Genomic DNA, 22,679 nt, shown 5'->3' on the forward strand with positions numbered 1-22,679 from the left:
AGCCAACATACTTAAAAGACTGTACACTAAAATTTGTTCTAGGAATACAAGGTTGGTCCAATATTAGGAAAACTATAAACATAATAATCTGTAAACAGTAAAAACCAGATGATCATAGGAATGAATTTTTTTTTGCTGAATGCAGCACTCCTTTCTATTTTTTTAAAAAAGAAGAAAATTATAGTAATAAATGGGTCTTTCCTCATAATGCAGTAAATGGTATCCATCTAAAACCAAGAGCCTGCAGTATGTATAATGCAGGTAAACTAGATGCCTTTCTAATAAGATCAGAGGTTAAAATTATGTCCATTATCACCACTAGTATTTGACATAGTGCTAGAAATGCTAGCTATAGCGATAAGAACAAAAAAGAAATTAAGTAAATGGATATAAAGGTAAAGAGGAAACAAAAGTATCTCTTTTGCAGATGATATCATAGGCCACAAGAGAAGCCTAGTTAGTAACTTCAGCAAAGTAATGGGATTTAAAAGACACACAACTCATCAGCATCTATATATTGCCAACAAAACCCAGCAGGAAGAGATAGAAATATAAATTTCATTTAAGCTAACTAGAGAATGTATAAAACATTTAGCAGCCCAACTACCAAGATGAATAGTGAAACTATTTGAACACGTCTATAAAAGATCGGAGAAATGAAGATAGATAGACCTAAGGAAGAGAAGATATTGTTGTTCATGGCAATATAATAAAAATGACAATGCCTCCCAAATTATTTTTATTAATTCAGTGACAGAACCAGGAGTGTTCTGGTAAATGTTTAACAATCGGTTTGCTGGGGGCAAGGGAGATACGTACATACAACAACATTCCTGTAAGTTCAATACTTTATTGTAACTTTCTTCATCACGTTCTTAAATTCAGACAGTCAGACAATGAATCAAGCCCTATCTTGTAGCCTCTGTTGATTTCTGAGGTATACTTATGCTGAAAACTTAACATTTGGGTCTCATACGCAGGTTCCAGCTGGCTCCTGCACACCCCGGGTGTAACAGAAGTAAGTGAGTTAGCTGTGGAGCCAAGACACCTGAGTCTGTGTCCCTTGGCTAAATCCGAAGCCCTCAGAGCCTCTGAGATGTGGAAGCCTCACGTGGAACATGGGGGCATTGCCACTTCTACTGCCAACCTACCTCACAGGTTGTGGCGAGGGAAGGACTTGAAGCAGCTCGGTTCTATAGGACTTCAAGCTATTGTTATCATGCTCACAATCTCACACTTTCAATTTGCTTAACAAACTTTTTTTTTTTGCCAAGAACAAAAGTAAACCAACCCAGCTTCCCTTCTGAATGTTCTCAATTTCTGAATTAGTGAAGACTAGATTAACGAGGCTTTTGCCTTTGGGTAATAGAATTACCTTGTCTCCCCTGATAACCCACATCTAACATTTTAACTTAAGGGCATTCTGAAGTATGAGAGGGAAAGGAAAGCCAACTGGGTGCCAGTGAGACAGCACTAATTAGAGCCCGCATTTACAAAGAGCTTCAAGGTTCACTAAGGGCTCTATATACATGATCTCATTGGCTCCTCACATCAGCCCTGGGCAGAAGATGCTATTTTTGTTCCCATTCTACAGAGGGGGAAACTGAGGTTAAGAGAATTAGACAAGGTCACACAGTTCTTAAATGCTGTGTCTTCAAGTCCAGTGTTCTACACAGCAGGGACTTGGAGTCAGGCAAGACCTGAGTTTGTAATCATTGCTTGAATATTTGCTAGCTGGAAGCCCTTGCAAAGGGCTTTAAGATTCCCAAAAGGATATATTATCTTATTTGATCATCATAACTCCGGGTGGTAGCTAGTAAGTCAGTCAATAAACATGTACTATGTGCCAGGCACTAAGAGATGAACATACACAGAAAAGCAAACCCAGCCTTGCTCCCAAGGAACTCATTCTAATGGGGGAGTCAACATACAGACAACTGTGTCCAAGCCAGGATAAATTGGAAATAATTAACAGAAGTGGATGGAAAAGGCACATAACCTCTGACTCTCAGTTTCTTCCTCTCTGATTATAATAATCATAACAATAAGAGATGGTATTTAAATAGCACTAAAAATTTGCAAAATGCTTCACGTGTTTCCCTTGAGCTCATAATAAGGCTGAGACAGGTACCAATTATTTTATCTATTGTATTTAACAGATGAGAAAACTGAAGCTGAGTGGGGGTAAGGGACTTGGCCAGGGTCACTCCAGTGTTTGAGGTTGGATTCCACCTTCTGGCTCAAACCTGGATAATAGTATAGCCTCTGTCTAAGATCAAAACTAGGGCTGGTAGGGACCTAAGAGGCCATCTGGCCCAACCCCCACTTTACAGATGGAGAAACTGAGGCCCAGGGACTTGCCCAAGGCCACACGGTGGGATTTGAACACATTTTCGTTTCAAAATTTAAAAATATCCCAATCTTAGGGTTAGGGTTTATTTATTCCGTAATATGTGGGCAACCTGAACACGTTCTCACCTTACTGAGTGGAATCCCCAGAACCTGAAAGGCAGGCTGTACTTAAGAGCGTGTGAGGTTCAAATGAGATAATGTGCACGTGAGTGCAGATTTTATTTAACCAGAGAGGAGACCGACTAGAAGACACTTGGACTTCTGATGAAGGAGAGGGCACGAAGAGCTCGGGACCTGGAAAGGTGACCTTGAGCTGAGCCTCGAAGGAAGCAGGGGTTCTGCCAGGGAGGCGGCGGTAAACAGGGAGAGCATTCCAGGCTGCTCGGCGTGTCCTCTGCTACCCAGAGCCAGCTTTTTCCTGAGAGCTCCCTAGACCGTAAGCTTCTTGAGGGCAGGGCCTAAATGCTGCAGCTCTGCTGTGGTCCCAGGACGCCTAGGCTAGTGCCCCCAACAGGTACTCGGGGTTCTTGGTAACGGGTCTGAGAGTCGTAGATAGAGCCTCTGAGCCGGGAGGGAAGCCCCTCGGAAGAGGCCAAGCTGTCGGCCCCATCCGCTCTCTCGTTACTCGTTCTTAAGCGCTGTCACATTCACACCCCCACTCACCTGGTCCTGGTTAGTCATCCGCAGCCGCCGGCAGCCGCCCAGAGCGTACCCCAGCCCGGCTTCAGGGGAACTCCGGCTGAGCGGGACGCGGAGCGGGGACGGCCAGAGTCTGGGGTTCGGGGCTGCCCCAGCACTAGCGGCCCCCCAGGGCTTCCTCCCCTCAAACGTTCGCGTCCTCCACCCTAGGCTGATGCAGCGGAGGCCGGGTCGGAGGGGAGCTAGGGAGCCCCGGAGAAGATAGAGGAGCCGTGACTTTGGCGCGCGGACCTCCTGGGTAAGTGCCTGCCATCAGGCCGCCGAGAAAGGGGGACGGGAGGGACCCCGACTCCTGCGGGGCTGGGAGAGCGGCCAAGCCCTGGAGGGTCGCGGCTCAGGCTCACTGGTCAACCCCGGCGCTTCTCTGCTCTTTCGAAACAGGCGTTCTCTCTGCCACGAGTCGATGATCTGGGGGAGTTTGTCATGGTGGAAAGAAGGGAAAGAGGGAGGTTGCCTTTTTTTTTTTTAATAGTAACTATTAGGAGTTGGAGGAAAAGAAAGAGAGTTGAGGGGAATTCGGAGTGTCAACTTTTTTTTTTCCCCTAATAGATACCCTTTCCCCTATTGTGGGGGTGGGAGAGGGGGAGGTTTGGCTGCTAAGTGGGGAAAATGGGTTTTGATTTTTTCTACTAGGTTTCCATCCTCTGCCCCAGGTGGTGCTAGGATTCCTCTGGGGGTGGGGGATGAGTTTGGCCAGAAGACTAGAGTGGGGCTTGGTACAAGCTGGGATCGCCCCCATCACTGGACTAAGAAGCCAGGGATGACGGCGGCAAGAGAGGAAGGAAGGAAGGAGGGAGGAGGAGGAATGTGTTGTAGAGAGGGGAGTGAGGTGTGAAGAGTGGCCAGGAGGTGCTCACCCCACTACGGACCTGTTTCCCACAAGCTTGAGCTTGCTTTTGGAACTTTCAAAATGTTTTTTGACAACAGGGAATGGAATCTGCGGAAGTGGAAAGTTGAGACAATTCCTTGTCTTTTAAAGCAGGAAGTCTTAATTTTTTTTTTTTTGTACTCTTAGAACCCTTTGGCAATCTGATGCAACCTACGTTGCAGCTCTTTCTCAGAAGGCTTTTAAATTATAAAGTATGAAGGATTACAAAAGGAAGCCAACTGTTTTGGAATAGTTATAAAAAAAAACAGTTAAAATCTAGAGACCACAGCCAGCATTTATTAAAAGCCAGGCATTGTGCTAAGCGCTGGTTAACCCCAGGTTAAGGAGCCCCTGATTAGAGCATCCTCTAATATGACTAGATAATTGAAGTAAACTAAATGCTTATTTCACTTTAGACTGTCTCCACAAGTCCTTCACTTAGCTACAGGAATGGATTTGTGGAATCCAGCCTTAGTGTTTCTTGTGCACAGAGTTAGATATCTAACACTGGAGCTTTGGCCACAAAAGAGTGTTTTACAGAGGAAAGTACAATGGATTTGCAGTTAGAGACTCTGCACCCAACCCCAACTTTGCCACTTACTAATTCTGTGACCTTGGGCAAGTAGTTTGACCTACCTCAGTCTCCTTTCCTCATCTGTAAATTAAGTGGTGTAGTCTACATGGCCTCTAAGGCCCTTACCACTGGTAATCTCTGGTCTTGCCTATAAGAAGCAAATATCTGATTCTTATTTCCCCAGTATAGAGAAACAATGCTTTTCGCTGGCTGTCTTTGTCAGATGCACCTAAAAAGTCAATAAAATCTGAGGTCTTTAAGGATCTCTCCCCCTTCATCCCCAACTTCCTTTACACTCATGGAAAATTATCATATGATTACCATGCAGACAAAAGAAAGAGATATCATTTGTAAGACTTTCTTTTAAAAGACTGAATGGGGGTGTTTATACTTCTGTGCAGTCATGTTACTCTTATAGGGTATTTTGAGGGGATTTCAAAGGCTCCCATGCGGTAATAGCTTTGGTCTCTGACAAATTATTTACTTCTCAAGATCAGAAAATTAACTGTCTAGAATTGGAGGGCTCTTGAAGGTTAGCCCGTCCAGCCTCTTCATTTTGCAGATGTTAAATCAAACCCAGAAAAATGAAAATGATTTGCTCAAAGTAGCATCAACAATACTAGTTTGCCTTTGTCTAAAGCATTAAGGTTTGCAAAATGCTTTGCCAATATTCTCATTAGATCCTCACAACAACGCTGGGAGGTAAGTGCTATTATTATCCCCATTTTACAGATAAAGAAACTGCAACAGGCTAAGTGACTTTCCCAGGGTCACACAGCTAATGTCTAAGACCACATTTGAATTTGGGTCTTCCTGACATTCAACATTCTGTCCACAGTGCTATCTGGCTGCCTTTGCACAAATATTAAGGAGCAGGAATGGGATTTGGACCCAGGTCCTGGGACTCCTGTCCAGTACTGCTTCTACTATATTTTGATAAGCGTTTTACTCTTCACGATACTTATCAACAGTTCTTAAGACTGCTTGCAAATCCTCCATATACATCCCACTAGCTACCAGAAGACAGTGCTTAGAGCCAAAGAAGATGTAGTGAAGTCTTCACAAAACCAGGATTTCTTAGGTAGGTGGGATCTGGGTGTCCATCTCGTCAGCACATACCCCCAACGAACCTGAGGCTAGTTACCTAACCTCCAATAAGGACCCCCCCCCCATCACTCCTCCCAGCCCATTCCCTTCCCAAGTGTAAGGAAGATTTTCCCTGACCCCAGGCTTCAATTTGCCTCTTTTCAGCCTCCAACCCTTGTTCTTGGCTCTTCCAATAGGGGCAAAGTTCCATGTGACAGCTCTTTAAATACTCGAGGACATGCCCTGCCTAAATCTTCCGTCCTCCAGGGGAACCTCTCCAGTTTCTTCAACTACATCATATGGCAGGGACTCATTCCAGCCAGTTCCCTTCCCTTCCCCTTTGGGGGGCTTGGGAGTACAATCAGGTAAACGTCTGACCTCTCCATTATCTACCTGACAGATTCTGGACCCAGGGGAGGCAGCTGCTCAGGGCACCCCACACATTAGGGTACAACAAAGGATGAATCTTCATGTGAGTTTTATATGTATATATTTCTAACATCAGGAAATGTCCTGCTTCATACGTCATCAGTGTTTATTTTGTAAGTGACATCCTGTGGGCAGTGACCTGTGGTGGCCAGTTTTGAAAGCTTACCCTTGGTACAAGAATAACTTTGACTCAATTTCAAGTAGATTGACTAAACACCCACAAGGAGCAGGATGTGGGGTTCAGTTTAAGATGGGGTTCCTGCCCTCAGGGAGTTTACAGACTACTTGGGGGTGGAGTGAGAGGGGAGACAAACACCTGCAGAGCTAAGTCTATACAAATGAGCAGCAGTGGATGCAATAGACAAAAGACAGGTCTGGGAAGTCTGGAGCTGGGCCTCCACCTGACCCTGGTGAGACTTGAGCAAGAGCCTCCACTCCTCTGGAGCACAGCTTTCTCACAGGTGGAAGGAAGGGATTTCATTAGAAGATTTCTGGTTTTCTGTCCAGCTGTGATTCAGGAAATGGGCAGCTAGGTGGCATGATGCATAGTGTGCTAAACTTGGAATCGAGAAGACCCAAATTCAAATCCTACATCAGCCGCTGGCTAGTTGTGTGACCTTGGTCAAGTCCCTTAAACTCAGCCTCAGTTTCCCCCTCTCCCCATCTATTATTTCCCACTTCACAGAGTTATTGTCAGGATCAAAAGAGATGATATGTAAAGTGCTTTGGAAACCTTAAACTTACACATGCACACACGTGCACATGTGCTATTATTAACCACAGGAGGGTTGTAGGAGGTCAGTAGTAAAAGAAATAGCTGTCTCCTGGAATGGTTAGGGAGCGTGAATTGGGCCTGGAGAGATGGGTAGGATTCTGATTGGGCAGAGAAGGGCGAAGGCACTCTGAGTGGGCAGAGGGTTATTAGTTCCACGTGGTAGGAGGTGAATGGGGGAAGGAGGTTTGTGGGGAGAGTCGTGTGTGCTGGCCAGCTCAGGAACCCATCATTCAGTTTTCAGTATGAACATTTATACCTCAGGAAGCAGCAAACCCTACATATCTGGCTTGGTCAATTATTCTATTGATTGTCTGGGCTGAAGAAAATAATGGGGAAAATGTGAATTATGTGCATTAAACTTAAAGGTATCCTGGGTACCTTCTTACTTTCCCCTGCCAGAGGTTGTACCAGGTGCACCATCTTGTGCACAAAATTCATTTGAAGTCATAGATGTTTGCCAGCACACCTACTGTGTGGAAAGAACTGTTGTTTGTCTGACTGGTGCTAATGATACCCAGCAAAGAGTCAGATGAGATGAGGTTGAGAACTCCAGGAGAGTGATGTGATCGAAGGATTTCATTTTTAAAAATAAGGTTTAGTCATGCCTTTTCTTGGGAAATAAGTCATTTCTGAAAGTGCCTCCCTTCCCGGCCCCTCCTTACCCCTACCTGTCTGCATTGAGCCCTCTTTTAACAAAGGAAAACAGTTAAATCAAAATAGTACATACAGTGACACATGTGATGGGGGAAATTGAATTCAAAATCACTGAATCACAGAATTTTCGAGCTGGAAGGACTCCATAGCACTAGCCATCCATCCACCCTCTCCTTACCTCTGCCTCAGAGTACTTCTCTTCTTTGAAGATGAAGCTTGGCCACCATCTTGTACAGGAAGCTTTTCCTCATCCCCTCCCCCAACTCTGAAGCTACTTTACATGTATTCACTTTGTGTGTGTGTGTGTGTGTGTGTGTGTACACATGTATTTATACATACCTACACTTGGTATTTATGCTATCCAAGCACAAATATAACACTTGATGTCTTCCCCATTAGAATGTAAGCCTCTTAGGGCAGCTAGTTAGCGTAGTGGATAGAGCACCGGCCCTGGATTCAGGAGGACCTGAGTTCAAATGTGACCTCAGACACATAACACTTACTAGCTGTGTGACCTTGGGCAAGTCACTTAACCCCATTGCCAAGCCAAAAAAAAAAAAAGAATGTAAGTTTCTTGCAGGTAGGGATTATTTCATTGTATCTGTATGCCAGGCGCATAGTAGGCACTTAGTAACTACTTGTTGGTTGGTTAATCTAGTTCAAGTACTACCAAAAAGGAATGCCATTAGAATCCGACAGCTCTCCTGCCTTGGCTTTAAGATTCCCTCCCCCGCCCCCTGGGGGATGCTTTGCTGTGCTGGGGGCGGGGAAGCTGATGTTGTAGCTGCTTTAAGGTGGGCCCCATTGGTATAAAGTGCTCCCATCAGTCCGTCATGACAGGAGCTGACTGGAATGCACTCCTGGCCAGGGGGACAGTCTGTGTGAAGACATGGAGGTGCGAAGATAGTGATCTGTGTAAGGAATTATAAAACCAGTTTGGCTGGACTAGAGCGTCATAAAGGGCAGTAATGTGCAATAAAGCCGTTGGAGCCAGATTGTGAAAGGCTTTAAATGGTTTATTGACTCAAAAAAAAAAAAGAGCCCTTCCAAGAAAGCCAGAGAAAGAAGAGGAAAACCAGAGCCATGATGTCTCAGTTCCCAGAACTATCCATGATGTCTGGCTTCAGAACAGCATCGTCATGTTAGAAGACCTGGAAGAAGGCTTCCAGCACTTGGGCTGGAGCATCTCTGGACTAATGAGAATCAAGGGACCAGGGTTCGAGCACTACCTCTACCACTTACTGCATGTAGAACTTTGGGTAAGTTCTCTAACCTCCCTGAGCTTCACTTTCCTCGTTGTTAAATGAGGGTTTTCTCAGGTCTCTTCCAGCCCTAACCCTCTGATCCTATGACCCCTCCAGACCTCAGTTTTCTTTTCTATAAAATGAAGGGTTGGAGTCCATGACCTCTAAGATCCCATATAGCTCCCAGTCTCTGAAGGATGGGAATACTTTATGCAGTTGGGTCAAGATACCAGTGTTCTACCAGCATGGGTGCATGACTGTAAGACATGGAGCATTACTGTCTTCCAAGAATTAAAGTGTAGGGTTGGTAAGATACATGTCATGAGGTTATGACCAAGCTGCAATATCTGGCAAACCAGGAACCAGAGTCATCAGTGGCGATACCAAATTTGGTGAGCTCAGGAAGAGAAAGGAAAAGAGGTAAAAATAAGACCTATGGAGCAAGCAATCCAAAGAACACAGGGGAAAAGGTGGGCAGCGTTAGAGGGGAAGGTTGGGGAGGGTTCAGTTGAGGGGGAGGGGAATAAAGGGTCGTCACTTCGGGGAGGGGAGCCAAGAATGGGGTTTGAATCAAGACATCCGGGAGCTGAGAACTGACGAGTTAAAGAGGTATCGAAGGGGTAGGAATATGTTAATCATTGAGAAATGAGTTCAGATAGATGATTACCATCAGCCTGTGGGTAGAATTGTTTCAGGGCATCCATTAGAGAGGGAGCCAAGGCAACTTCTGTGGAGTTGTAAGTGGTGGCCAGAGAGAGTTTGGCACCCCTGCATATAAGAATTAGTGAGAGAGAAAAAGGAAGTCTGAGCAGAAAGAGAGGAAGGAGCTGAGAAGTAGAGAGAGGAAGGAATGGTGAGTAGGGGAGGAGAACGAGGTGAAACAGTGAGGAGAGAGGAGGTGAGAAAGGCAGGGGGAAAGAAAGAACAGTAAAGAGGGTAGAGAAGGCAAAATTTGAGAGACCCAGAAAAGAGGAGGAGGAGGAAGGACAATGAAGGAGGGAGGAAATGTGGAAAGGGATGGGAGGTGAAGCAAGGGAGGGACAGTAAAGCCAAAAGGGGAATAGGGTAGCAACAGTTCATGATAAAAATGAAACCCCTTTATGGAGTCATGAGGGCAAAAATGAAGAAGTCGACGTGGGGAGTCAGATGCTCTTGACGTTTAAGAGAAGAGAGTTAATGCCTCTTTAAAGCAGAGGACGGTGGAAAAAAAGAAAAAAAGGGGGGGTGGGGGAAACAGTGGAGATCAGAAGAGAAGACCAGGTGCTTCTAGTTGCTCTCCTCTCACTGGGGTTTTACTTAGAAAATTTTGTCTGATACCACCCCCCCACCCCACCCTTCCTGAGGTTAGGAAAGCCAAGAAGAGTAGTAGGTTTTGGAAAGAAGAGAACGACTTCTCTTTTGGATGCAAAGAAAGGCAAAAGGAATGACAATTGAGCCCCTTGGAGCCGATGAGATCCTGGAGGTTTGGAGAGAGAAGTACCGGGGGCAGAGCCCTGGTGTACTCCCACACCAAGAGGCAATCATGGATGCTGCTGCTGCAGCAAATGAAACAGAAGGAGCAGCCAGGAAGGTAGGAAGAGAGCCAGAGGACAGCAGGGTCACAGAATCCAGGGAGGAGAGAATGTACTGGAGGAGAGGGTGGTCCAAGGCGTCCAGTGCCACAGAAAGTCAAGAAGGATACAGACTGAGAAAGGACCATTGGGTGTGGCAGATCAGTCGTTGCCCTTTCAGTTGGGGGTTTGAAGCAGAAGATGGCAATGGGGAGCAAAGGAGCCTAGACAGTGGAAGAGAGGGGAACTCTGGGATCCTGGGTTGAGGGGGTGGGTGGGAGGGTCCACATCACAACCCCCATATGCTTCTTATCGACGTCACCTATAGACCCCTACAGAGAATCCACTGGGGTGCTAGGGGTAACCCCAGGTGGTTCCTAATGCAACCTCAGCTCATGAAACCACAGCTGCAGTCGATATAAGTGATGGACTTAGAGAGGGTCGAGTGCCATGGGATGCAGCTTCCTAGAGTGGAAGACAGCACTGGATGCACGGTGTTTCGTAAGCCATAAATGCTAGTGCTTGTGATCTCGTGTAGAAACTGAAATCAAGCTCCCTGGCCTACGGCGTGTGGATCCTGCTCGTTTCTTTTTTTGGAAAATGAGGATGCGTGCCCTGCTCCAATCTGTGGTCCCCCCTCCTGCCTTCCATGAGCTTTGCAACAGTCGACGGTAGTGCAGGCATCAGCTGTACCGGGGGTCTTCCCCATCGAAGGCAGCGAGGACAGTCCTAGTCTGGAATATCATCTCTGTTGAGTTATTCTCCTTGGCAGAGAGAACAAAGCAAAGTGAGAATTGAGCAGCAACCTCTTCTCTCTGTGGCCTCTGGGGTTCTTCCAGCTCTGGACCCAGAGGGCAGGATCTGGACCCAGCAGGAGGATTGTTTGGTTGCTGAAGGAATGAATTTACATGACTCCATCCATGCCAATGCCTGGGGGCATGTGTTTGCAAGGGAGCCAGCAAGAGTCTGAGCACAGCTTGTGGGAATATGGCTTGATTTGCATAGGTTTCTCAGCAACACAGCTACCCGCAGTCCTGGGGTACAGAAATAGAAAAGCGGGGAGCTGGGCCCTGGGAAAATGTAGACAACTGTGGAGAAGCCGTGTGGCATAACAACATGTATGTAGACATACATATACATACATCTTCAAAGCTTTCAAATTGCCTTATGTGCTTTTATATCATGTGAGTCCCACAACAACCTGGGGGGTGGTGCTATTATTGTCACCATTTTACTACTGAGGAAACTGAGGCCAAGACACTGTCATTGTCACATAGCTACTGTCTGAGGCCAGGTTTGAACCCTGGTCTTCCTGACTCCAAGTCCAACACGTCACCACCATTCTGCTAGCTTAACGTCGAGACTTGGAGTCAGGAAGACCGGTCAGAATTTTGGCCTCAGACCCTTCTCTGGGTTGGTCATCTGAGCTCTTTGAACATCATTCTCTTGTCTGTGATATGGGATAATAATCCTGCACTGTTTTTTTTGAGGGGTGATTTTGAGGAAAGCTCCTGGAAAAATCTTCAGTTGGCACCATGGGCTTTAGGGGAATAGTCTGCAATGATAGTCAATCAACAAACAAACATTTATTAAGGGACTGTGTAATTATTTATGTACATGTCATCCCTGAAAGAATATAAGCTTCTTGAAGGCAGGGGCCGTTTTATTTTTGTCTTTGTATCGTCGTTTTATAGTAAGCACTAAAATCAATGTTTGATCAAGCATCGTATACCCTTTCCTCAAGACAACTCAGGCATGTAAGGGCTCAAGGTCACGATACATGTGACATTGTCTCTATTTTATAGATGAGTAAACTGAGGCCCAGAAAGTTCAAAGCAGCAAAAATCACATCATAATAGAAAACTCATTAATCTGTTAAGAACCAGATGAACACAGAAACGCTTCCAGTCTCGCAAGAGAATGACTTTTTCAGGAAGGTGAACTTCCCTCTGAGCAAGCTTCGGGCCCAGCAGAGGTGGGGAAGATGACTGTCTTATTAGCAGGGCCAGGAAGCCCCTGCCTGGAACGTGTGGGGCTGGAGTGATGAGTCACGGTGCCAAGCTCCCTTTGCACGTCTGGCCCCGGCTGTACAGCTCATACAATTTGATGTTGTCTCTTCAGCTGTTAGGAAGTTTCACTTTATTGGAAAATGCCCCATTTACTTGAAGTCCTACAGTGCTCTAAACTTCTCAGGAGGAAGCTGTAAGCCTGTAATGGCCTGAGGTGGTTTCGGAGGCAAGTAAAGAGAAACCTCATTTCTCTGCTCTGTCTGCTGTGCAGTGAAGCCTGTCACTTTCTCCTAAGGCCAGAATCTTCAGGAATTGGATTTTAAAGTTAGACCAGGAGGAAGCAGGAGGAGGGTAGATGGCAGAATTCAGGGCTGCGAGTGTAGACCAGGTTTGAGTCACCACTAATGGCACAGGCGACTTCACAGGGCAAATGGCTTGACATCTGTAAAATGGGGCTATGGATCCATGCTCTACCTATCTCACAGGGCTTTGGGGAGGAAACTATTTCATAACTTACTAGGGGTAGGAGCTCAGTCAGCCTTGGGAGACCTAGTACCTACTCCAGTTTTTTCATTCATAAAGTGAAGTGGCTGGATTTACCTGGTCTCCGAGGGTCCCTTCTGCTTTAAATTTATGGTCCTATTACCCTGAAGTATGAAGCACTATAAAACGTGAGTTATTACCTAAACTGCACACTTTTGTAGACCGAATGTGCTAACGTGTAAAGCAATTTGCAAACCTTAAAACTCTCTATAAATGTGATTGCTATTGTTACTATTATTATTACAGAATTGTATCAGTCTTTCCACCTTTGAGGTGGTATTAAAACTTCATTATTTGAAATTTAATCTCGAGTCAGGAATATAAATAAGACCAAATCCCAATCATATTTATATAAAATATGTTGATAAAGATATAAAATAGATAGCTCTATAATGTACATGTGTCCATATATGTATCTATATATGCATCTGTTTGTACAAAATGTGATAGATTGATAATATCTTTAAAATATTTGATTACATAAACATATTTGTTCATATATGTATATGTGTATACACATACATATCTACAATATATATTCACATATATTCACATACACACACAAATCTTTTGATAGGCCGTAACAACAGCAGGGCCATGGCTTCACTGGACCTTAGCCAAAAAGATGAGAAGTAAGATGTTACCTAACCATAACTGAAATTTCTTTGATGCCTTAAAACATTTTCCATTCATTCAATCTTACCTCTATGCATTAAGAGAGTCCATGGTCTGACAAGTTTTCATCCTACAGTTGGGAAGACCTGGGTTCGAGTCTTGCCTCTGACATACACAGGCTGTTTGACCCTGGGCAGGTCACTCAACTCCTCCAAGTGAGAAATACAAACTACTAATAGCAACCTGAAAAAGTTTCTCAATAGTGAATAATCCAAAATGAAAATCAAAACAACCCTGAGGCATGCCTTGGTCTGGCCAAACCGGAATGTATCAGTACTGTCCAGCACATACCGTTGGTTCCGTCACTCCCTACAGCTCTCCAAAGGGGCTGAGCCAAGTGGTAACTTCCTCACGCGTGACCAGCAGACCTGCTTTCCCTTCTGCTTGTGAACATGCATTTTTCTGTCATGGCGGATTTGAAAGAGGCAAAAGCGCCTCTCAGACTTGTTTTGATATGCATTTCTCTGATTATTAATGATTGGGAATTCTTTTTTCAAGATGTCAGTTGATAATTTGTGAAAGCAGCCACGCAACTCCCCTGCCCTGATCAGATTTTAAAATTTCTACTTCTGATCTAAAATAATTAAATTAGAAACCATCATTTAAAAAAATTCTGGGTAAGGTAGAAATTATATACTTTGCTTAACATTTTTTTGAGAGGAGGATTTGGGGAGCCCTGGAGATAATTGGCAACTTTAGATATTTAAAATTTAAATTTTGCATTTAAATTTGAAATTTTTAAATGCATTTAAAGTAATTTTCTAAAGTGAAATGATTCTATTTGTGACGGCCCTTGTGGGTAGTAAACCTGTCTGCTAATGGGCTAGTGCTCCAGGCCAATACTGGGAGAAACTGTGAAGACCATTCAGAACCAGTGAGGATTAAGGCACTTTCCTTCTCTGAGACTTCCTTTTTCATCCATAAAACAGGGGACTGATCTCTTAGGTACTCTAAATTCTGTGATCCTGGGATTCTGCTGGTGGCTCCGACCTCAGAGTGCTGTCCACAGGATAATTATTCTGTTTTTTTTTTCTGCCTATTAGATTTGGAGGCAAAAGAACTAGGTTGGAATTCCATCTCTGCTGCTACCGCTTGGTCTGTTTGAATTTGAGCAAGTCAACTCGCCTTTGCTGGCACAGTACAACAGGACATGGTCTGAACTTAGAGTCAGAGGCCTGGGGTTCAAATCCTAGCCTTAACAACCATTCTCCACTTCCTGTCTCTGAGCTTTGGTTTTCAATAAAGTGAGAGATTGGATAAGAGAACCTGCCAGGTCCCTTCCAGCTGCAAATCTATGATATGCCATTTGACCCCTCTGGTCCTCCATTTCCTTACCTGCAACATCTTCTGGAGTTGGACTTAATTGCCAAGGTCCCTTCCAACCTTAAATCTATGGGATGCTCCTCAGATACATCCTAAAAACTTTCATGGTTTTATTTCTTCTGTTTATCCCTTCATTGGCTTTTCCAATGGGATTGCCATTTCAGTGAGTTTTGACTTGTCCATAATGTTCTGTTCTTGTTGTAATTTTCCATGTGGGCTGAATTTTACCAACAAATGGGCCAGTTTCTGCCTATGAGGTTGTAAGAAAACAGATACACGCTGGTGACTCGAGCTTTGCAGCCTTTGGTCAAGGGAGGGTGATGGGAGGTGGTAATATAATGAACAGGGCAGAGCCTTTCCACTTTGCAGGAGAGACGAGGTTTGTACATGGATAGTTGGAGGCTAAATAGGTGTTGATATGCCAAGTGTTGGGTGACATGGGAGGAAGGAGGGAACCATCCGAGCTCAGGCACCTTCCTTTTTGTTCTTATACTCTATGTTCTAAGGTCCCTCCCAGTTTTTCATTCTGGGTTCTAAAGGCCTTTACCTGCTCTCATGGTCCATGTTCCAGTGTCCTCTCTAGTGCTTAGATTATGTTCTAACATCCCATGTTCTAAGGTATCTTCCCACTGTAGCATTCTACATTCTAAGGTATCTTCTGGAGCAAACATTCTATGTCGTAAAGTACTTCCAGGGTTCTAGAGTCCCTGCTAGCTCTCCCAGTTTATGTTCTTAGGTCTTTTAGTCTATGTTCTAACATGAAGTCCCTCATGTAGCAGTGTGTTCTAAGACATTTTCTTGCTCTGATCATATGTATTTTAAGGTACCATCTGGTTGGAGCATCATGTGCTCTCTAAGGTTCTAGGTCCTTTTTTAGGTCTCACATTCTGTATTCTAATATGCTAGGTTCAGAAGTCTTTTGCCACTTTTTCTGAGCGCCATCTTCTGAGGGAATGAGTTCCCTGCCATTGGAAGTCTTCCAGCAAAGGCTGTTTGAGCTTTCCTCTTGTATGTTATGGAAGGAGTTCTTTTACCAATCTGAGATTGGGTTTGACAGCCACTGAGGTCCCTGTTGTCTCAGATTTTGTGATTCTCTCTTTAAAAGCTTCTAAGGCACAATTCAGTTTTTTAAAAATATCCACCAAAATTTGGTGAACAAAAAAAAAGGCATTTTTAACTCTCTGAAACTATCTTGAATTGCTGAATTTGGGGAATCTGCATAAAATTCAACTACTTATCTTTTTTAAATTATATGCAGATTTACTTTTCTGAAGACCTAAATGTAATTTGTTGATTTTTTTGGGTTGTTTTGTTTTTACAAGGGGGAAAAGAGAACCCGAGATCACCTTCAGGAACCTGGTACCTTTCATGGCATATGCGGCTGGAGTTTACTCTGTGACCCTCATTTTATTCATCACATGGCTGTTAATGAAGGCAGAAATAGGTAAGGATATTATGTAAAATAAACAGACTCCTTGATCTAAGTTATGATTTACCAACTAAATAGGTTTCTTAGTAGTGTTCATTTTTCTTGCTCCTTTGCATTCAATCTCTAGTCATCTAAATGGATTCATTTTATTGTATATCTCTTGGCTGTGTATGACAAGTCCCTTATTAATGCTGTTGTGCCACAGTCCTACTTTTACTTTTACTTTTAAAGTGGTAAAGTGCCCAACAAGAGGGACAGGAGATGTGGAATTCCTAAGGGCTGCATTTTGTAATAACCAAGTCACAGAATCTGAGTTGTTGGAAGGAACCACAAGGCCCATCCTACACCTGAGAGCCCCTTTCTATACCACACTTCCCAGGCAGCGCTTTCCATAAGTTTCACTCTGATCTTGCCTTCCACCCTCTGCTTCTGGTTAGTTTTCTGGGGTCGAGCAGAACAAGGTTAATTCCTCTTTCGTGTTATAAGCCTTCAAATACTTGTCCATCAGGTAACTGGAGCCGTAGTGGATAGAGTTCTGAACTTAGGGTCAAATTCAAATCTAGCCTCAGACACTTACAAGCTACCCTGGGTGAGTCACTTGACTCTTTTGGCCCCAATGTTCACATCTGTGAAATGGGGATAATAGCCTCTCCCTCACAATGTTGTTGTGAGGATCCAGTGAGGTAATATATGTATTATATTGTATTATAATTATTATATATTATAGGTATAATATATCTATTATATATCATGTACATAATATATATCAATTCTATATTATACCTATAATATATAATAGGTATTTCATATATAATGTGTTTTGCAAACCTTAAAGCCATATGTAATGTGATGATTAAAACATTCCAAGAGACTGTTTTTTGGGTACTTTAATCATCTTATTCATAAGGCCAGAATGTTTATTAGTAAAAGGATGGACGTCTCTCTTAGACCACATGGGTTCATAGTTTGTATATGCCCTTGGAAGAGCAGGTGTTCCTGAAAGGTGGCGATTGACTCTGGTTTACAATTAATGAGAAAACAAATATTACAATGAGAGGCTGAGCTGTATTACAGTGAGGGTCTTGGGGTTCCATGACTTGGATTACCCAACTCTTGGTCAAAGAGACATCGGATTTCCATATGGCCTGTCTGACAACAGGGAGAATCCACACTTGCCAGACCTGTCTGAGCAAACACAATGAGCAGGAATACACCCATTAACCCAAAGTCAGAATTTCTTTCACTGTCTGATGCTATCTTGGCCTGGGTAAATCTTTGAGAGATTTCCTGCACTGGTTGGCTTCTGGATGAGGAAGCAGAAAAGGAGAAAATTCTTGGTCCTAATATAATTAATTATTGAATAAAAGATAGAGGTCTCATTTTTTACAGTAATTGAGAGTTATTATTAAGTGCTTGCTGTATGCCAAGGATACAAAGAAATCCCTGCCCTCAAGAAGCTTCCATTCTAAGCTAAGGGGAGGCAAAATGCAAACAACTGCGTTTATCTACTCTATAAATGGAAGGCAGTCTCCTGGGGAGGAGTGGGAAAGATTGGGGGCTAGGGTGGGGACTGGAGCTGGATCTTGGAGGAATCCAGAGAAGCTGGACTAGCTTTCCTTCCTATGTAGGTGTGATCCTACACTGATGCTTCTTCATCTCAGTATGGCTGGAACCCCAATTCTTGAAGGCTCTGACCCATCCTCCCAAGCTGGAAAAACTGGGCCCAAAGATAGACTGTACCTATTGTCAGAGGCCCCACCTCTGGGTTCCAGAGTTTGGAGAGAAGTTAATGATCTCTAGAGAGTTGGCCACCTGGGAATAATCATTTTTTGGCCACATCGCCTCCTGAAGACTAGCTACCAAAGGGGGGGGTGTGTAGAGCAGGGGTGAGAGGGGGAGAAATAGTCTTGCCAATAAAATCACATCCTTTGTGTGAATGAGGATAACAGATATGTGAATGAGGATGTTGTTTTTGAGTGAATTCTGCTATGCTGAGGAAATAATGCTGGGTACTTTGCCTAGCATGATGGATCTCCTTGGTTCTGAGCAAGTTGGTAGGCTCTCTAACCCATCTGGACGGGCAGTGGAATGGTTTAATAAACATAGAAATGAGATACTTTTTTTTCATTGCTCTCTCTCACCCTCTCTCCCTCCCTCCCCCCTCCCCCGCCCCATATCCAATTTGTTTCCCCAGCCTGTCATTTATCTTTGTAATGTCTCTTGCATTTGTCTTCTTCATTCCTCTAACTTTGCCACCCTCTGATGCAGGCCCTTCACCTCACACTATGATTCTAGCAAGAGCTGCTAACGGGTCTGCCTGCCTCAAGCCTCCCTGCCCCACCCCCAAGTACATCCTCCATTCAACCACCGAAGTGCTTTTCCTATAGCAGAAGTCAGAGAGTGTTGCTCCCCTACTCAATAAACTCCAGTATCTCCTTATCACCTCCAGGAGCCAATACAGAATGCTCGGGCTTTTAAAGCCCTTTCCTACCTTTCCCGTCTTTTTATTCTTACTCCTGCCTCCCCATCCCCACCCCCATACTCTGCAATCCAGCCAGACATCAACCCCACTGCTCCTCAAACACATGCTCTACCTCCCTACTCTTTATTTTCAGTGGTTGTCCCTCCTGCCCAGAACTCCCTCCTCATTACCACCTGCTGGCTTCCTCAGCTTCCTTCCGGCTAAAATCCCACCTATTATAATAAACCTTCCCTAATACCCCTTAGTGTTAGTGCCTTCCTTCTGTTGATTATCTCCAACTTACCTGTGTATATGGGCTGTCCCGAACGTCTTAGTGTTGTTTTAGGCCAGTAAGACTTAAAACGGCACTAAGATTTTTGGGACAGCCTGTATCTGGCTTGTACACAGCCGTTCGCACCTTGTGTATCATGGTAGACTGTGAGCTCCTCTGATGTGTTTCTTTGTATCCCCAGCACTTAGCATGGTGCCTGGCTCATGGTAGGTGCTTAATGTTGATCGACTTTATTTCTTCCTTCAATTATTTTTGTTTATGGGGGCAGCTAGGGGACGCAGTGGATAGAGCACCGGCCTTGAAGTCAGGAGGACCTGAGTTCAAATCTGACCTCAGACCAAACACTTGATACTCACTAGCTGTGTGACCCTGGGCAAGTCACATAACCCCAATTGCCTAAAAAAAAAAATTAGTTTTGTTTATGAGAAATAGATTATACATTCGATAGTGAGCCAGGCTCAGAACCACACAGATTTGCATTCTAGCCCAGCCTCTGACCATATCAGTGGTATGACCTTGGGCAAGTCACTTCCTTGCTTAATACTCTAAGCAGCTTTCTAAGAATAGATGAGGTGCCTCCCTGCTTTGGTAGAGCGAGTTTCCTTACCTGAGATGACCATTTGCCAATGAAATCACAGGTTCTCATTCTTTGTACCGAGTTTGCATGTTGCTTTTCCCTGAGGAATCAAAGATCTTTGAGGACAGAGACAGCTTCACTTTGCCCATCGATTGCCATCACCAAGGAAGCTCTTGTCCTGCAGAAGGCACAGGATGCCAGCTTAGTGATTGAGGACTGAATTGAATTAAACCATAGCCTCTGGTCATCCGTTGCTTCATTCTCTTCCTTGAACACAGAAGAGGTTCCTAGCTGATACTGGAAGTTCAATGTCCACTTGTTGATTTTGTGACTTTTATATGTCTTCCTGTTTATGTAGTCTGATGTCACTCACACAGATCAAAGAAACCTTACAAAACTTAAAAAATAAATCTCTCCAGTGGGAGCTCTGCACAGCATCTCAAAATGTGGAATCTAAATTTGTGATTATAAATTTAAATTTATATCCTCTCTTTTCAACCATTTGGCAAACAACACCAAGAGAATGCTATGGGTAATAGTTTCCCTAGATTTTAGCAAAGAGTTTGACAAAGTGTCCTCATGTGAGCAAGATGGAGAGATGGGGCTAGAACGTGGTAGAGTTAGGTGGATTTGAAATTGGGTGAGTGACCAGGTCAAAGAGTGGCATTGAATATTCCATGTCATCTTGAATAGGAGTCTCTAATAGAGAGCCTCAGGGATCTGTCCCTAGTTCAGTGTTGTTTAACATTTTTTTGTCAACATCTTTGGGGGCATCTAGGTGGCACAGTGGATAGAGTACCAGCTCTGGAGTCAGGAGGACCTGAGTTCAAATCCAGCCTCAGACATTTACTAGCTGTGTCATCCTGGGCAGGTCACTTCACCCTGTTTGCATCAGTTTCCTCATCTGTAAAATGAGCTGGAGAGGGAAATGGCAAACCGCTCCAGGATCTTTGCCAAGAAAACTCCAGATGGGGTCACTGAAACAACCTAACAACAGCGACAACATTGTCTTGAATGAAGTGTTTGATGGAGTTTGCTGACGACACGAACCTGGGAAGAATCACTGAGACGGCAGGTGACAGGCAGGCTGCAAAGCTGTTGACAGGCTAGAGTAGTAAGCCCCTACTTTTTTGATCGTGCACCCCTATCAGCAATTTTTTTCTGTTGGGTATACTGGGGAGAGTAGGGGATTTGCTGTTTCTGTGGGTGTCCAGGTCAGCGTTAGGCTACACCTGCCCTCAGGGGCTGATGAAAAGGAGGAAGGTTGGGAGCTTTGCACCAGTCAGGACAGGGTGGAGTGGATAGATGTTGGGTTGTAATGAATGAAGTGCAAGCGTGGTTGTATTAAAAATGAGCCTCAGGATTGACCATCACTGGAGTCAGTGGGAGAAGAGCCATCTCCTACCTTCAGATTCATTGATCAGGTAGCCCTCAGCAACAAGCCGTGGCCCCCTTGGGATCATGCCAGGGCACCTGCCACCTTCTTCCCCTCACTTTGGAGACCACAAGGCTAGAGCATTGAGTCAGAGATAAAAAAAACAAAACACAAGAGATAAATATAAAATCCTACAGTTGTATTTAAAAACAGTGCAAATTCATCAGTTCACCTGAAAAAAACCATGGGGGCTGTCAAGTAGACTATGAGCTCATTATGAGTCAGCAGTAGGGTATGGAAGCAAAAAAAAGAGATAGTACCATATGAAGCTGCATAGAGGCGTCTCTCCTCCCTGGGATCACGGAGGTGAGAGTACAGTTGTCCTCTGCCCTGGTCAGAGAATATCTGGAAGATTGTATTCAGTTCTAGCCACCATGCTGTGCGATGGATATTGATCAGCTTGAGAGGCAGGGTGACCAAGACTGTGCAGGGCCCTGAGAGTCGCATCAGCTGAAGGATCAGGGGCTGGTTGTTCAAGAGAGCAGAGTTTGGGGAATACGAGAGCTGTGTTCAAATCAAGTGCTTGAAAAGCTATGGGGAAGAGGAACTAGACGGTTTTTGTGTATGGCCCTGGTGGGCACAATGAGAAGCAGTGGATCGAGTTGCAGAGAGGTATATCTCAGCTCCACAGAAGGAAGCATTTCCTAACGATTTTAGCTCTTAAAGTAGAATGAGTTGCCCCTAGATTTAGTGGGTTCCCCCTCAGTGGAAATCTTCAAGCAGATGGCTGGAGAGTCACTTGTCAGGGATGATATAGTCCATCCACAAACATTTATTAAGTACCTACTGTGTGCCAGGCACTGTGCTAGGGATATAAGAAAGGCAAAAACAATCCCTGACCTCAAGAACCTCACAATCTAAAGGGTTAGACGGCTAGGTGGCATGGTGGCTAGAACACTGAGCCCGGAGGTGGGAAGGCCTGAATTCAAATGCAGCCCCCCACACTCACTAGCTGGGTGACCCTGGGCATGCCACTTATACCTCTGTTTGTCTCAGTTTCCTCAACTATAAAATGGGAATAATTGCACCTACTCTGCAGGGCTGTTGTGAGGATCAAACGAGATAGTGTTACAAAGAAAAAAAAAGCAGCACAATGCTGGCGTAGTAGGCGTTGTGCAAATGATTATTCACTTCCCTTCCCTAATGGGTAGAGTACTGGCCTTGGAATTAAGAAGATTCCTGCTTAAATCCTGCCTCTTAATCTAGCAGGGTATCCCTGGGCAAGTCATGAGATCATAGCTTTTGAGCTGGAAGAGTCCAGAGTGGTCTGTGCTTGAACCTTCTCATTTTACAGATGAAGAAACTGAGTCTTACAAAAGTTAAGTGACTTGCTTAAAGCTGCACAGTACTAAGTGATAGAAGCAGGTTTAGAACTCAGGTCTCCTGACTCTTTGGAATGAGTATTTTTACCACTGTGCACTGCTGCCTCTCTTGATCTCTGGTTGGTTTTTTTTTTGGCCTGGAAAATGGGAATAATAATGTCTGTGGTCCTAGATCAGAGTTGTTGGGAGGCTTGAGTAAAATATTGCATAAAATAAATCACCTGTTGTATTAAATTAAAAGGGTCATAAAGTGGGATTGTTGCTATGTTTTTCCATTGAAGTCACTATTGTTATCAGTGTTTTCAAGAGCGCTATTAATTTAACATGATTCCCATTGCTTGAATACATTTGTTTTCATTGTGTCAATTTGAGAAACCAGCAT

General features: G+C 44.3%; 1 protein-coding gene across 3 annotated transcripts in view; it reads left to right on the forward strand.

The window, feature by feature from the left end:
• The first annotated feature begins 2,804 nt into the window (after positions 1-2,804).
• Positions 2,805-22,679, forward strand: part of IL12RB2 (interleukin 12 receptor subunit beta 2) — an 80,278-nt gene continuing 60,403 nt past the window's right edge. The window contains exons 1-2 of one of the 3 annotated variants that reach the window (XM_020993137.2): positions 2,805-3,289; positions 16,104-16,225. In XM_020993137.2, coding sequence (XP_020848796.1) covers positions 16,150-16,225 — 76 coding nt within the window. In that variant the 5' untranslated portion in view covers positions 2,805-3,289; positions 16,104-16,149. The remainder of the gene's footprint in view (positions 3,290-16,103; positions 16,226-22,679) is intronic. The other 2 variants (XM_020993133.2, XM_020993135.2) reach the window with 2 other exon arrangements.

The sequence above is a fragment of the Phascolarctos cinereus genome, unplaced genomic scaffold (assembly GCF_003287225.1).
Source record: "Phascolarctos cinereus isolate Bilbo 61053 unplaced genomic scaffold, phaCin_HiC Scaffold_5;HRSCAF=322, whole genome shotgun sequence".
Classification (NCBI taxonomy): Eukaryota; Metazoa; Chordata; class Mammalia; order Diprotodontia; family Phascolarctidae; genus Phascolarctos; species Phascolarctos cinereus.